Below are 16,045 nucleotides of genomic sequence, written 5' to 3' on the forward strand. Positions count from 1 at the left end.
GTTGTCCTTATTCCATCTTGGTTGGTTGAATGTATATGTTCATCATTACACTGGCATTCAGAATATTTCACTGCTGTAAAAATCTTCTGTGCTTTGCCTGTTCATCCTCCTCTCAGCAGCCCCCCCACCAAACCCACAACCACTAATCTTTTTATTGTCTCCCTTGTTCTGCCTTTTCTAGAATGCCATATAGTTAGTATCATTTAGTATGTATTGTTTTCAGTCTGAGGCTTTCAATCAAAAGGCTTTTCATAGCTCGACAGCTCATTTCTTGTAGGCCTGAATAATATTTCATTGGTTGGATGTCTACAGTTTATCTATGTATTGATCAATGACATCTTGGTTGCTCCCAAGTTTTTGCAGTTACATGTAAAGCTGGTATAAATATGCATATGTCAAGTTTTCCCTGGAAATATGTTTTCAGCTCCTTTGGATAAGTTCCAAAGAGTGCAGTCGCTGGATTGTATGGTAAAAGTGTATTTAATTTTGTAAGAAACTGCCGAACTGTCTTCCAGAGTGGCTGTGCTTTCAGTTTCTTCTGAGGGTGATAATTTGTGTTGCTTCCCACCCTCACCAGCGTTTGGTGGTGTTCGACCGTTCTAATAGGTGTTGTATTTTTGTGTTCATTTGCATTTCCCTATGATGTGGGGCATCTTTTTATATTCTTATTTGCCATCCGTGTATCTCCCTTGATGAAGTACCTATTACGTCCTTTGGCTTGTTTACTGTTGGTATATAGGAGAACAGTTGACTTTGGATATCAGTTTTGTATTTTTCAACCTTGCTGTAATCGCTTCCTATTTCCATGGTTGGTTTCGTCAGTCAGTCCTAGGTGTTCTTCGTAGGTGATCGTGTCATCTGCAAACACAGGTAATGTTATGTGTTTCTTCGCAGTCTGTATACTGTATTTACTTTTCTTGCTTTACCACTTTAGGAAGACAATTCGGTATGATCTTGTAAAGGAATGGTGAGAGGGGACAGTCGTGCCTTTTGCTTGATCTAAGTAGTAAAGTTCTGAATTTTTTTCCCACTGAGTGTGATATTAGCTGTTGATTTTTTGTACAGATAGTCTTTATCAAGGTGAGAAAGTTAACCCTCTGTCCTTAGTTTATTTAGAGTTTTTAACATGAATGGCTGTTGGATTTGTAAAATTTTTTTTTTATCTACTGATGTAATTGATAACTTTTCTCATGTGTTTATGTGATGATTACCTTAGTTGATTTTCAGATGTGAAACTATCCTTGTATACCCAGAATAAATCTCCCTTGGTCATCATATATACTTCTTGTACTTTTTTGGATCTGATTTGCTGATACTTTGTTGAGGATTTCTCATCTCTATTATGTGAGATATCGGTCTAACATAAGATGTTGGTCGTTTTCTTATAGTGTTTTCTTCTGGGTTTGGTATAGGGTAATGGTGGCTCACAGAATGAGAGTGAGGTAGGAGTATTCCTTCCGCTTCTGTGCTCTGATGGAGCTGGTAGAGAACTGGTATAATTTCTTCCCCAAATGTGGATTTTACCAGTGAATTCCTCTCAGTTTGGTATTTTCTATTTTGGTGGTTATTCGGTATCTTTAGTAGATATAAACCTATTCATATCTTTTATTATTTCTTGTGTATGTTTTGGCAGATTGTGTCTTTCAAGGCATTGGCTCACTGCATGTAGGTTATAGAATTTGTGGACATAGAGGTCATAATATTCTTTTATATGGGCATGGCATCTGTAGTTATATCCCTCTTTATATGTGACATTAGTAAATTATGTCTTTTCTCTTTTTTCTTAGCCTCCAAGGAAGCTTATTGATTTTATTGATCTTTTTGAAGAATCAACTTATTTTTATTGATTTTCTCCATTTTTTTTTACTGATTCCTACTCCAGTGCTTATGGTTTTTCTTCTGCTTACTTTCAATTGAGTTTTCTCATCCAGATGCCCTAGAGTAAAAGCTTAGGTTATTGATTTTAGGTCTTTCTTCTTTTCTGTTAGAATATGGTGTATTCAGTGCTGTAAATTTTCCTGTAAGTGCTGCTTTTGCAGCATCCCACAAATTTTTATACGTTGTGCCTTCATTTTCATTTAGTTGAAAATGCTTTTAATTTTTTTGAGATTTCTTCCTTTTATTAGAAGGAAGTATGTTGTTTAATCTCCAAGTATTTTGGTGTTTTGCAGTTATCTATTATTGATTTCTGGAGAAGGCAGTGGCACCCCACTCCAATACTCTTGCCTGGAAAATCCCATGGAGGAGCCTGGTGGGCTGCAGTCCATGCGGTCGCTAAGAGTCGGACACAACTGAGCGACTTCACTTTCACTTTTCACTTCCATGCATTGGAGAAGGCAATGGCACCCCACTCCAGTACTCTTGCCTGGAGAATCCCAGGGACGGGGGAGCCTGGTGGGCTGCCGTCTCTGGGGTCACACAGAGTTGGACACGACTGAAGTGACTTAGCAGCAGCAGCAGCATTATTGATTTCTAGTTTAATTTCATGTGGTTTTGGAGCAGGTGTTATGTCATCTTCAGTCTTTATATTTGTTGCTTATGTGTTTTTTATGGTCCTGGGTGTGGTCTACTTGGTGAATGTTCTGTGTGAGGCAAGAAAACTGTGTTTTTCTACTGTTGTACAAGGCGCTAGCACGTGTGTGTGCTCAGTCATGTCCAGCTCCTGGCAACCGCATGGACTGGAGTCCTCCAGGCCCCTCCATGAACGTTTCCAGGCAAGAACATTGTAGTGGGCTGCCGTTTCCTACTCCAGGTCATCTGTCACAGGAATCTAACCCACGCCTCTCGCATCTCCTGAACTGGCAGTCAGGTTCTTAACCACCGTGTCACCTGGGTATCCTGGGAAGTAGTACATAGATGTCAGTGACATCCAGTTGTTTGATGGTATTTTTGAGATTAACCGTGTCCTTACTGATTTTCTGCCTGCTGGATCTGTCTTTTTCTGAGAAAGGGATTTTGAAATCTCCCACTATGATAGTGGATTAGTTGTTCCTCCTTGCACTTCTGTAAGTTTTTGCCTTACATAGTTTTAGGCTCTGTAGCTAGGTACATGCACGTTAAGGACTGTTAGGTCATATTGGAGAATTGACCTGTTTATCGTGATATAATGTCCTTCTTTATCCCTGATAACTTTCCATACTTTGAAATCTGTCCAAAATTAATGTAGTTAGTCTTATTTTTGATAAGTTACTAAGATGGTATATTTTTGTCCATTCAATTACTTTTTATCTGTATATATTTTTATATTTAAAGTGGGTTTCTTGAAGAGAACATATAGTTGATAAGCAGATTTTTAAATGTTAGAAATGTATGTTAAATTCACTGATATCTTACTTGAAGATACGTTTATAATTGTGTGACCAAGGTTTATAATTGTGTGGCTATATGAAAAAATATGCATATATAAGATATTTACTTTTGAAAGATACTCATAGTAATTTGTTTTAAATTTTAATTTATTCAGTGTTATCTATAAACTTCTGGCATCAACAAGTGAAGGAATCAGAGTACAGGCTCTCAAGGCAATGGGCTATTTTTTAAAACACCTGGCCCCAAAGTGAGTATGCATTGTAATCTAAAATGGACTGTTGCATATTACATATCAATTTTATAAATCTTTGGGTTAGTATTTACGTTGTGGTTCCTCTAGTCTGTTTTTATTTTTACTCATAAAATTCTATATAAGTTTAGTCCTCTTTCTGCATATTAAAAATAAAGTAGGGAACAGGAGTATATTGTTTCTGTTTTTATCTTAATTTTTCTTCATGTTGTTCACTATGAGAATACATTTGTACAAGTTGAATTCTAAGTAAATCTGGGTAAGGGCTTCTTTTCCGGTGGCTTGATCATCACTTGCTGTATCTGTTGTGTATAGCTAACAGAATTAACGTGGGTGTTTGCCACATACTGTATTCTATTATGTATATATAACTAAACTGAAACCTCCATGCTTCTTTTCTTAACTGAAGGCAGACATTCTTGTCCTACCTGTTGTTCCTTATACCAGAATTGGTTTATTATAAAAATTAACAGTTTTGGTGGTAGAAAAGTATTGGTAAATTTGTAGTCTGTGTTGAATCCAGCTGACTGACTGTAAATAAGGTTACACTGGAACGCAGCCACAATCATTTATTTGCTTATTGTCTATGACTGTTTATACAACAGCAGTGTTGTTATTGCTTCAGAGAGCATGATACACAAAACCGGAAATATATACTATCCAGCCATTTGGAGAAAACATTTGACAAGCCCAGGGGTAGAATTAAGTTTGTAATCCTCAGTCCCTTAGTTTCTGCTGGAAAGTTTACTTTTAATGTGTTCACCTTCACAGTGTTTGTTTAAAAATTCTCTTGCATGCCTTCTACTTTTCCTTCCACATTGTTTTTCTACTTTACTTATTTGGCTTTAGATTATTATTCATGGTAGCTGCTAGTTAGTAAAAAATTGCTGTGAAGATTTGGCTTTATATGATTATTCATAGTTCAGTTCAGTTGCTCAGTCATGTCTGACTCTTTGCAATCCCATGGACTGCAGCATGCCAGGCCTCCGAGTCCATCGCCAACTCCCGGAGTTTACTCAAACTCATGTCCATTGAGTCAAGATGTTATCTAACCGTCTCATCCTCTGTCGTCCCCTTCTCCTCCTGCCTTCAATCTTGCCCAGCATCAGGGTCTTTTCTAATGACTCAGTTCTTCGCATCAGGTGGCCAAAGTATTGGAGTTTCAGCTTCAGCATCAGTCCTTCCAATGAATATTCAGGACTGATCTCCTTTAGGATGGACTGGTTGGATCTCCTTGCAGCCCAAGGGACTCTCAAGAGTCTTCTCCAACACCACCGTTCTAAAGCATCAATTCTTCAGTGCTCAGCCTTCTTCATAGTCAACTCCCTGATCTATACATGACTACTGCAAAAATCATAGCTTTGACTAGACAGACCTTTGTTGGCTAAGTAATGTTACAGCGTTCAAAAAACGAAGATCGTGGCATCCAGTCCCATCACTTCATGGCAGATAGATGGGGATACAGTGGAAACAGTGAGAGACTCTTTTCTTTGGCTCCAAAATCACTGCAGATGGTGACTGCAGCCATGAAATTAAAAGACACTTGCTCCTTGGAAGAAAAGCTGTGACCAACCTAGACAGCATATTAAAAAGCCGACAAAGGTCTGACTAGTCAGAGCTGTGTTTTTTCCAGTAGTCATGTATGGATATGAGAGTTGGACCATAAAGAAAAATGAGTGCCGAAGAATTGATGCTTTTGAACTGTGATGTTGGAGAAGACTCTTGAGAGTCCCTTAGACTGCAAGGAGATCCAACCAGTCCATCCTAAAGGAGATCAGTCCTGAGTGTTCATTGGAAGGACTGATGCTGAAGCTGAAACTCCAATACTTTGGCCACCTGATGCGAAGAACTGACTCATTGGAAAAGACCCTGATGCTGGGAAGGATTGAAGGCAGGAGGAGAAGGGGCCAACAGAGGATGAGATGGTTGGATGGCATCACTGGCTAAATGGACATGAGTTTGAACAAGCTCTGGGAGTTGGTGACGGACAGGGAAGCCTGGCATGCTGCAATCCATGGGGTCGCAAAGAGTCAGACATGAATGAGGGGCTGAATCGAACTATGAAGATTTTGATGATGATTTTTGCTGTGCTGTGGCATAACCAGTCCTATTTTTCTTAAACTTTAATTGTTCCCATATTGTAGTTTGTATTTCTGTACTTAAAGATTTTGTGGCCTTGTAAGTTCTAGGTTGAAGGAAATTGGGGGCATTATTGAGTTGGAATTTGTTACTATTGTGAAAAACATTTTTGTGTCTCCTTCATCAGCTAAATAGTAAATAGTAAAACTTTGTGTTTGATTTTTTTTTTTTCTGTGTAATTGCAGAAGAAAAGCTGAAGTCATGCTTGGACATGGGTTGTTTTCATTGCTAGCTGAAAGACTCATGCTTCAGACAAATTTAATCACAATGACCACATATAATGTCCTATTTGAGGTAGGAATGCAGGGAGCATTTAATCTTAACTAATTTTTAGCTAAAAATACCTATATAATTCAGTTGACTAATGTGTAGATGAAATAAAAGCATTTAGGTTTGATGTATGATTTTGAAACTAGCTATTTAAATAAACTGCTATTTCTTAATAAATCTGTTAGTCTGAGTTATTAAACAGTGCAGACATCTCTGTTTAAGTATTTTCTCCATGTATTGACTATTTCATGTTTCATTTCATAATTTAAAATATGGTTATAATGTTGATTAGTGTTGTACTTAAAGGTCATTAATAGTAATAGTGATACAGTGATTATGCTAATCTAATCTGGTGTTTCGTTTCTGTAGATTCTCATAGAACAGATTTGCACTCAAGTGATACATAAACAACATCCAGATCCTGATTCTTCAGTAAAGATACAGAATCCTCGTATGTATTTAATATACTTTGTTTTTGATATTTGTTTCTTGTTTTTCAAGCTTTATTGTTATATAGTTGACATACAGTGTTGTGTAATTTCAAGATGTACAGTGTAATGAGTTGATGTGTGTTGTGAAATGATTACCACAGTAATGTTAGTAAGCACATCCGTGGCTTTACACAGTTTTACTTTTTTGTCTTATTCGTAGTGAATACCCTTAGCAACTTTCAGGCGCATAGTGCAGTATTGTCATCTGTTGTCTCCACGGAACTTACTCACCTTATAACTGGAAGCTTCCGATTTTTGAGCACCTTCACCCGTTTCTCCCATTCCCTTCCTCTTAACTTATTTTTTATGAGTACATTTTGTTACCAAATGTAAAGGCACTGAAGAACCTAAAGTTGATATTGTTGAAAACACATTGTTTAGATAACATTTCATTATAGAGATTAATATAATAGTAGTTTTGTGTTTGATGTCGACTATAATTTCAAATTGACCTTAGGTTCCTCTTCTGCCAAGAATTATATGCATGGGCTTCCCTGGTGGCTCAGAGGTTAAAGCGTCTGCCTGCAATGCAGGAGACCTGGGTTCGATCTCTGGGTTGGGAAGATTCCCCTGGAGAAGGAAATGGCAACCCACTCCAGTATTCTTGCCTGGAGATCCCATGGAAGGAGGAACCTGGTGGGTTACAGTCCATGGGGTCGCAAAGAGTCGGACACGACTGAGCCTAAAGTTGATATTGTTGAAAACACATTGTTTAGATAACATTTCATTATAGAGATTAATATAATAGTAGTTTTGTTTGTGTTTGATGTCGACTATAATTTCAAATTGACCTTAGGTCATGGGGAAATGTTTATATAGAGATTTTCAAGAGTTATATGCATAAGGTCTGTGTTCAGATTTTTGGTAAAGTTTTGACTGTACTCTTTAGGTGATGTCAGGCTAAGTTACATGGACCGTGAATGTGGCTTTCATTTTAAATTCCTGTCAAGTTAAGAATACGAAGTGTGGAATTGAAAAATATCTGTCTTCTTAATTGTTTAAGAACTTAGTCTTGGTTAATAATCTTTTCTTTTGATATTTAGAATTCTTAAGGACTTATAAAATGTGTACATTTCTCATCTTTTTAAGATTAGTGATATTAAAATAACTGGTTTGTGGCATTTATAAATTAAATTACTTTTTGTGTGATGAGTTGTGTTTATGTTTGTGATACTGTTTCAGTACTAGTTTTAAAAACACATGTTGTGTGTGTGTTTAAGTTTTCTTAGCCTCCAAGGAATTGTGATATCATTATTTTACACAGTAAAAAAGGAAAAAATACCTCAGTTATATTGTTGTTCAGTTGCTCAGTCGTGTCCAACTCTTTGCAACCCATGGACTGCACATGCCACCTTCCCTGTCCTTCACTGTCTGCTGGAGCTTGCTCAAACTAACGTCCATCCAGTCGGTGATGCTCTCCAACCGTCTCATCCTCTGTCGTCCCCTTCTCCTCCTGCCTTCAGTCTTCCCCAGCATCACGATCTTTTCTAATGAGCCGACCCTTCACATCAGGTGGCCAAAGTGTTGGAGTTTCAGCTTCAGCATCAGTCCTGCCAGTGCATTTTCAGGCTTGATTTCTTTCAGGTTGTACTAATCTGGTCTGCTTGCTGTCCAGGGGATTCTCAAGAGTCTTTCCCAGCACCGAAGTTTGAGAGCATCAGATCTTGAGCACTCAGCCTTCTTTATGGTCTAGCTCTCATGTCTGTACATGACTACTGGCAACCGTAGCTTTGACTGTACAGACGTTTGTTGGCAAAGTGGTGTCTTTGCTTTTTTAATATGCTGTCTAGGTTGGTCATAGCTTTTCTTCCAGGGAGCAAGCGTCTTTTAATTTCATGGCTGCAGTCACCATCCACAGTGATTTTGGAGCCCAAGAAAATAAAGTCTGTCATTGTTTCTGTTTTTTCCTTATCTGTTTGCTTTGAAGTGATGGAATTGGATGCCATAATCTTTGTTTTTGAATGTTTAGTTTTAAGCCAGGTTTTTCACTCTCCTCTTTCACTTTCATCAAGAGACTCGTTAGTTCCTCTACTGCCATAGTGGTGGTATCATCTGTGTATCTAAGATTATTGATACTTCTCTTGGCAGTCTTGATTCCAGCTTGTGCTTCATCCAGCCTTGATAATATATATAATATAAAATATATTTTATGTAGTTAAGGGAAAGATGACTTATTGAAGTAAGAACTTTAAATATATTGTCTGTGTAATATATTAGCAGAAAAGATAATCTGTACACTGTGGTATTTAAAAAATGGTATGTCTGCTTTTCAGTCTTAACAGGTAAGTGATTTTGGGGTACAGTAATTTATCCAAATGGGTAAATAGTAGTATCTCTACAATCCAGATGATAATAGTACCTAGTTATCATTTTGTGAGGATTATATGTATTAATATCTGTATTTTCTAAAAAAGCATCTCACAATAGTATATCATCAAAGTTAGTGGATATTATTGTCATGGTAATCATTGTTCAGGTAGACTTTGTCATTAGAAGAATTCAGAAATTGTTATTAAGTTTATGATAAAATATCTTTTATTTGATATTTTGAACTTTAGAAACACCAAAAATCTTGGTCAATTGCAGGTTTAGAATTCCTCAACTTTTATTTGTGTAAAACTTTGGCATATTATTATTTGATCATTCTACTTAGATTTTTATATACTTTAAGCATTTCTTTTCTTAAAATTTATAGTATAAATTTAGTCAATATTTAAGAGGATTACAGGTGCAGTTTTACTCATTGGGGATGTTTAATTTACTTTTCATAGTTTTATGTCTAATTTTACTTTTAGAATTATGGAAGAAAATCTTGATAGCTTCTAAAATTCACAATGATAAAGGAAAAAGTATGTGCCTATTATACATATTGTTGAAGAAGCTGAGAATTCTTTTTTTCTGAGGTTTTGATTTTATATATATGTTTTGAGTATTTAAAAAATTTAAATATGTATATTTTAAGGTCAACTTTATTATCTAGCAGAGATTATGGAGAGGTGTCAGCAGTCATTTAGTTCATTTATAATTTAATTTGATTTACTACAAAGTTTTAAAATTTAAGTATTCTGTCTAATGATGAAAATAAAAAATTCCTTTCTTGTTTATATATGATTTCTAGTGAATGTTTTGACAGTCTTGTCAGATAATTTTTTTTATAATACAGAAGAGGATATTTTAGGTAGACATTTATGTCAGGGAAATAAAAGAAATTGAAATATACTGATGATCTTGCATCATGAAGTTTTTGTAAAGTTGTGGTTTTTACTAATTTTTGAATTGTCTTACAGAGATACTAAAAGTAATTGCAACGCTACTTCGAAATTCTGTGCAGTGCCCAGAGAGCATGGAAGTTCGCAGAGCATTTCTTTCTGACATGATTAAACTTTTTAATAACAGTAGAGAAAATAGAAGGTAAGCAGGATCAGTTACCTTTTATTTGCAGTGTTCAAGTCTAGCTTTGAATAAGCCTATGTTTTCTAGGACAAATTGCTTTAAATACTATGAAATGAACTTTCTGTATGCTTTTTCATTAAAGTAGTACTCTTGCCTGGAAAATCCCATGGACGGAGCAGCCTGGTAGGCTGCAGTCCATGGGGTCGCTAAGAGTTGGACATGAGTGAGCGACTTCACTCTCACGTTTCACTTTCATGCATTGGAGAAGGAAATGGCAGCCCACTCCAGTGTTCTTGCCTGGAGAATCCCAGGGACGGGGGAGCCTGGTGGGCTGCCGTCCATGGGGTCGCGCAGAGTCGGACACGACTGGCGCGACTGAGCAGCAGCGGCACAAGCAATATGCCATAGAGTTATTTGAACTTTCAATGCCTCGTTGTTTTTAAGTGGCTTGTATACATAATAAAGCTGGTTGTTTTGTTCATTTTGTTTTAAAGTTTTACGTTTTTGGAATTCTTTCAGTTGATTTACTTTTTAAGTAATTCAGTGTCCTCTTAATATTTTCAGGAGTTTGCTACAGTGTTCTGTGTGGCAAGAGTGGATGCTTTCTCTCTGCTATTTTAATCCTAAGAATTCAGATGAACAAAAGATAACAGAAATGGTTTATGCCATATTCCGAATCCTACTTTACCATGCAATCAAATATGAGTGGGGTGGCTGGCGTGTGTGGGTAGACACTTTATCAATCACACATTCAAAGGTAAGTTTTTTTAAATGACAGTATATTTTAGCATTTTAAATGTCTGTAATTTTGTTTCTCTAACAAAATTTTATATACTTAAAATGAAGTAAAAAATTCAGATTACACTTTGGAAGTGTAGTGAACAACTGAAACAAGGAATAACTAAGAAGAAAGATAGACTATTTCTAAGTTCCGCAGAATCAGAATAGATTTTTTTTTTTTAAATGTTATTGTTACTTGTGCTTAATAAAGTGAAACCTTGTAACACAGCATAGGAATTTATATTTTCAAGTAGCCATTTTCAAGATACAGTTTTCCGAATTTTACAGGACTTTAAACCTTTTTGAACACAAGGTGGCGCACAATATTCAAAGATGAGAATTACTTTAGTACTATAAGGTGGTTGAGTAAACAAAAAGCTCTGGCTAATTTTGCTTTTGCTCCTATTTTTATATTCTCTTAAAAAATTTGTTTGTTTGAAAATCTACTAGTCTTTTTTAAAATAAAAACCCCTCAATCCAGTGTTACTTATTTATATATAGCTTTTGTTTAAATATATCAATGAAATGTCCTAGATATATAAAAAGTTAGAAGGAGTGATGTACCTACCATGTTTGTGAAAGTGGGTTCTCCATCCCAGTTGCTTTGTCTGCCATTTTCAGCCCCTCTTCTCTCCCACTCACCTGAATTTGGTGCTTTCATTATTTGTATGTCGTATGTGTATTTTTAATTACACACAAGCACACCACACTGGATAATTTTGTTTTTCATATGTATACTTAATAGAGATAATGGCATTGTATGAAATGCATGTTTTGATAACTTGCTATTTTTACTTATCACTGTCTGAGATTCATTCATATTGACCAAGGTCGTTGTGTACTTTTTCTCAGTTGTATGTATTCCATGTATAACTTCATCTGTGTATCATTTTGATGAGAATTTTTGATATATTTTGTATACATGAGAAAGTTTCTTTCTAGAATTGGAATTGCTAATTTGTAAGATGCAGATGTGAAACATTACAAGATATACAATTCTTTTTCCAAAGTAGTGTATCAGTTTGTATTCTTGCCAGTGGTGTATAAATACTCATGTCTTCATATCACCTTATCACTTGTTATGGCTGGAGTTTAAAAAATTCCAAATATGATGAATTTTAAATGCTGTGTTTCCGTAATTTTAATTTGCACTCTTTTTGTTTTGTGGGCATTCTTCATATATTCTTGGTCTTAATCCTTTGCTACCTATATTATTTATGAATGTCTTCTGTCAATTTGTTGCTTATGTTGTTATGTTTGGAGTTTTATGTTTGTGTCTTCCGAGGAAATGTTACATTTCAAATAATATTCAGTTCAATATTCAAATGAAAATTCAGTTAAATTTATTAGCTTTTATTATGCTTTATATATCTTCTTTAGGAACTGTATATATATCCAAAAGTAATATAATTAGCAAATGGTAATATTATAAATTGACTAGAAGGATAAAGAACAGAAGTGATACATTTAGTATATCTTTATTTTTTATTAAAAATGTTTTTTGTGTGTAGTAAGTTTAATAAGTATTTATTCATATTTGGCTGCATCAGGTCTTAGTTGCTGCATGCAGGATCTTCATTCCGTCATGTAGGATCTTCCCGTGTGGTGCATGGACTCTCTAGTTGCGGTGCGTGGGCTTAGTTGCTCTGTGGCTGGTGGGATCTTAGTTCCCTAATCAGGGATTGAACCTGCATCCCCTGTACTGCAAGGCGGATTCCTTACCATTGGACCACCAGGGAAGTCCCTGGTATATCTTTAAATGTTTTATTTTATTGACTATCATAGTTAATGCTCTGGAATATTTTGCCCATCTGTTGAAATATGGGCTTCTCTCATAGCTCAGTTGGTAAAGAATCTGCCTGCAATGCTGGAGACCTGGGTTCAATCCCTGGGTTGGGAAGATCCCCTGGAGAAGGAAATGGCAACCCACTCCAGCATTTTTGCCTGGAGAATCCCATGGACAGAGGAGCCTGGCAGGCTACAGTCCATGGGGTCTCAAAGAGTTGGGCATAACTTTGCATCCAAACCACATTGGAATATGTTGTCATTTCTTAAATATATGTTCTTGAGTGGATAACTTCAGCTATTTGAAGTTATTATTAATTATTATTAAATAAATTAAATAAACAGAATTATTATTATTTTTCCTTCCTCTTCAATGAGAGAAAGATGTGTTGCTATAGTAAGGATTTACAAAAGTGTCTTAGATTACGCCACAATCTTGTGAATAATCCAGTGGTAAATGAGGCAAAGATGTGATTTTCAAAAATGGCTTTGTTTTAGTCTCTGCATTTTTAAGCTAATCAGTTTAGTGAAAAGCAGTCTTCAAAGAATTGTGGCCTAAGGGCCAAATCTGGCCTGACCTGTTTCTGTCAATAAATTTTTATTGAAACACAGCCACTTGCATTAATTTATGTATTTTGTATTGAGTGTTTGTGACAGAGACTTTTTTTGCCCCCATGCCTAAAATATTTATTATTTGGCACTTTACAGAAACACTTTGCCACCTCTTCTCTGAGTTATTTTAGTTTGTGCTGGTACCCAGCTATTCTGATGTCTGTTGTAGTGAGCTATTGCAGTCTGGTCTGATTTGCTCCTAGTAGTATTTTTCCCTTGACTACTTCATGAGAAAAATACGGTTAAGTTTAGATCTCACATAATTTGGATTGGATTTCAAATATATCTGGGAAAATTCTCATTTAGGAGAGTGCGCTGTGAATTAAATTTTAATAATTTTATGCCTGTTCCCTGTTAATTCAGCACTTTCGTATATACTTTAGTTTGTCATGTCCTTAGAAAAAATGGCTAAAGGGATATAATCTTTAGAGCAGTAATTCTTGAAGTGCTATCTGAAGACCTTGGGAACCCAGGAGGCCATTTCAGGGAGTGGAGGGCCTACCTTTTCTAGCTACATGTCTAGTGAGGAGATGGATTTTCTTCATGTACTGCAGTCTAGACAACACAGTGCACCAGACTGGATGCAAAAGCAGAGGTTAGCGTGTAGGTGCCTTCTGTTATGCCAGAATTGAAGGAGGTTTGCAAAGATAATAGCAAGTGAGACTTGTGAAATATAGCACTCTTCTCATCTTTATTATTGCTTTGAAAAATGCCATTTATATTAATAGATCCTGGGTTTATTGCTATTTTCAAAAGAAATCAATATTTGTAAAATTTCTTAGCTTTAATTTCTAATGTGGTAATTAGTAATAGGGTCTTCCCTCGTGGCTCAGCTGGTAAAGCATCTGCCTGCAATGCGGGAGATCTGGGTATGATCCCTGGTTTGGAAAGTTCCCCTGGAGAAGGGAAAGGCTACCCACTCCAGCTTTGTGGCCTGGAGAATTCCATGGAGTGGAGAATTCCTGGAGAATTTAGTCCATGGGGGTCACAAAGAGTTGGACACAACTGAAGACATGCCCCATATAAATAAACAATTTGGATCCTGAGACCAAAATGCTTGAGAAGTGCCAAATCATTGACTGTTTAGTCTCTCAATTATTTTCTATCCACAAAATAAAAGGGGTGGAATAGAAGGTATCTCCGACGCATTAGCTTTGGAGTGTTTATAGTTAAATGTTTATATCCAGTCACCAGTCTGTTTGTGTGAGTAATGAAGATAACATGGACTTGGCAGATAGGCTGGTCCTGGATTTGAATTCTGATTTATAGTAATTTATAGTTTGTAAACTCAGGAAAGTTTCTAAACTTCTCTTAACCACCAGTGTTAATCTAGAAATGGTAAAAGTGGTAATTAATGTGTTTATCTGACTTCAGGAGTTAATGAGTGAAATCACAGCAAATGAAATCAAGTGACTGTTTTCCTTTGTTATAGCTCTGTCATTCCTCCTGTTAATCCTTTTGTTCTGACTCGTAATGCTATCTTATTAATTAGGCCCTTATCACTTCATATGTGATATAAATACACATTTAAAAAATTTTTCTTTTCAAATGAGTTAATTACATCCAAAATAATTTGTGTGGCATATATGCCATGAAGTGTTGTAAAGGAAGAATTGTGATTACCTGACTTAAAAACATGTTGTATGGTGCAACCTTTCCAGCCCCCACCCATCCTCATTTCCTTCTTGAAAAGTTAAAAAAAATACGTATTCCTAAGTAATATAACCTCTTATATTGCCTATTTTTATATTTTATGAAAGTGACATTGTACTGTGTGAACTCTTCTGTTACTTATTTTTCTCATCAAACCTTTTGTTTCTAAGAATCTTCTTTATTCTTAATAAATACATAAATTTTAAAAAAGAATTAATCAGAGTCATTAGTGTGGGAGAGAGTTGATTGAAGCCGGGGATGGGCAGTCCTTGGGCCAAATCTTGCTCATTGGGTGCTTTTGTAAATAAAGTTTGATTGGAACATACAGAAAAATCTTTTTTATTCTTATATATAGCTTTCTTTCATTCATTTTCACTGCTGTGACTAAGTCAGGTGCTCAAAGGCAAAGGCTTTAATAGAGGTGTCATTTTCAAGCTTCATGTAACTGTTGTTCACAGTAAGGAATCTATTGGGATGAGTTATGTGTGTTTACATACGTGTGCGCACATGTCCACCTATCCCCCCACGCCTGAAACAGAGCTTGATGCTGTGAGATAGTGCTCACTCTTACTAAATGTCAGTATGGAGTGATACACTCTTATATTTAAAGTTTTTGATGATGGGAATTCCTTAGTTGTCCTGGAGTTAGGACTCTGTGCTTTCATTGCTGGTCGTGAAATCCCTGTTCAATCCTTGGTCTGAGAACTAAGCTCCTGAAAGCCTTGCAGTGGAACCCCCCCATGCTGGGCAAAAATGCTGATGATGCCTCAATAAACTGATTCCATGATCCACCAGAATATATGTCTGCTCTAGGACATATTAGTAGGAATAGAGTTGCTCTTTCTTCTAACTTTTGATGCTGTCATAAGTAATGTTCTATCTTCCAACTTTTGATGCTGTTAGATTTCTTATTTTTGGAGGGTTTTGTCTTTTCCCTGCTTTGAAATTTTTCTCTTTCTTAATGAGTTGTAGTAACTTATACGTGTCTGGGTTACTTCTCCTATGGATAGTTCTAATGGTCAGTGGCCTGAGGTGTTTGTTATTTTCCTCTAGGTTTATTGTTCTCAAAATAAATTGTTTAAAAATAATGTTATTCCCCTCCATCAGCACTGTCCTAATCTTCTTAGAAAAGCAAATGATTTCTACCTAATTTTTCACTATTTCCCATGAAAAAAGCATTTCCTACCTCATCTTACTGTGTTCACTTGAGAAAAATATCTACTCTTGACTGTACTGGTTCTACTCACTTTAAAATATATCCAGCTTTCTTAGGTCTCCATTTTTATTTACTTGTGGCATGAACTTTGTGCTTCTTTGTACTTAACCAAATCCTTTATATGTCTAAGGATGTAAAGCTAGCTAA

The 16,045-nt window shown here is 36.0% G+C and overlaps 1 protein-coding gene across 1 annotated transcript in view; it reads left to right on the forward strand.

Annotated features, from left to right (window-relative positions):
* The window catches only part of LRBA (LPS responsive beige-like anchor protein), a 746,337-nt gene that overhangs the window by 132,853 nt on the left and 597,439 nt on the right, over positions 1-16,045 (forward strand). Inside the window, exons 17-21 of the mRNA XM_052655100.1 lie at positions 3,464-3,556; positions 5,884-5,992; positions 6,338-6,419; positions 9,747-9,870; positions 10,417-10,609. Coding sequence (XP_052511060.1) covers positions 3,464-3,556; positions 5,884-5,992; positions 6,338-6,419; positions 9,747-9,870; positions 10,417-10,609 — 601 coding nt within the window. The remainder of the gene's footprint in view (positions 1-3,463; positions 3,557-5,883; positions 5,993-6,337; positions 6,420-9,746; positions 9,871-10,416; positions 10,610-16,045) is intronic.

Source organism: Budorcas taxicolor, chromosome 17, assembly GCF_023091745.1.
Source record: "Budorcas taxicolor isolate Tak-1 chromosome 17, Takin1.1, whole genome shotgun sequence".
In the NCBI taxonomy this organism is placed as follows: Eukaryota; Metazoa; Chordata; class Mammalia; order Artiodactyla; family Bovidae; genus Budorcas; species Budorcas taxicolor.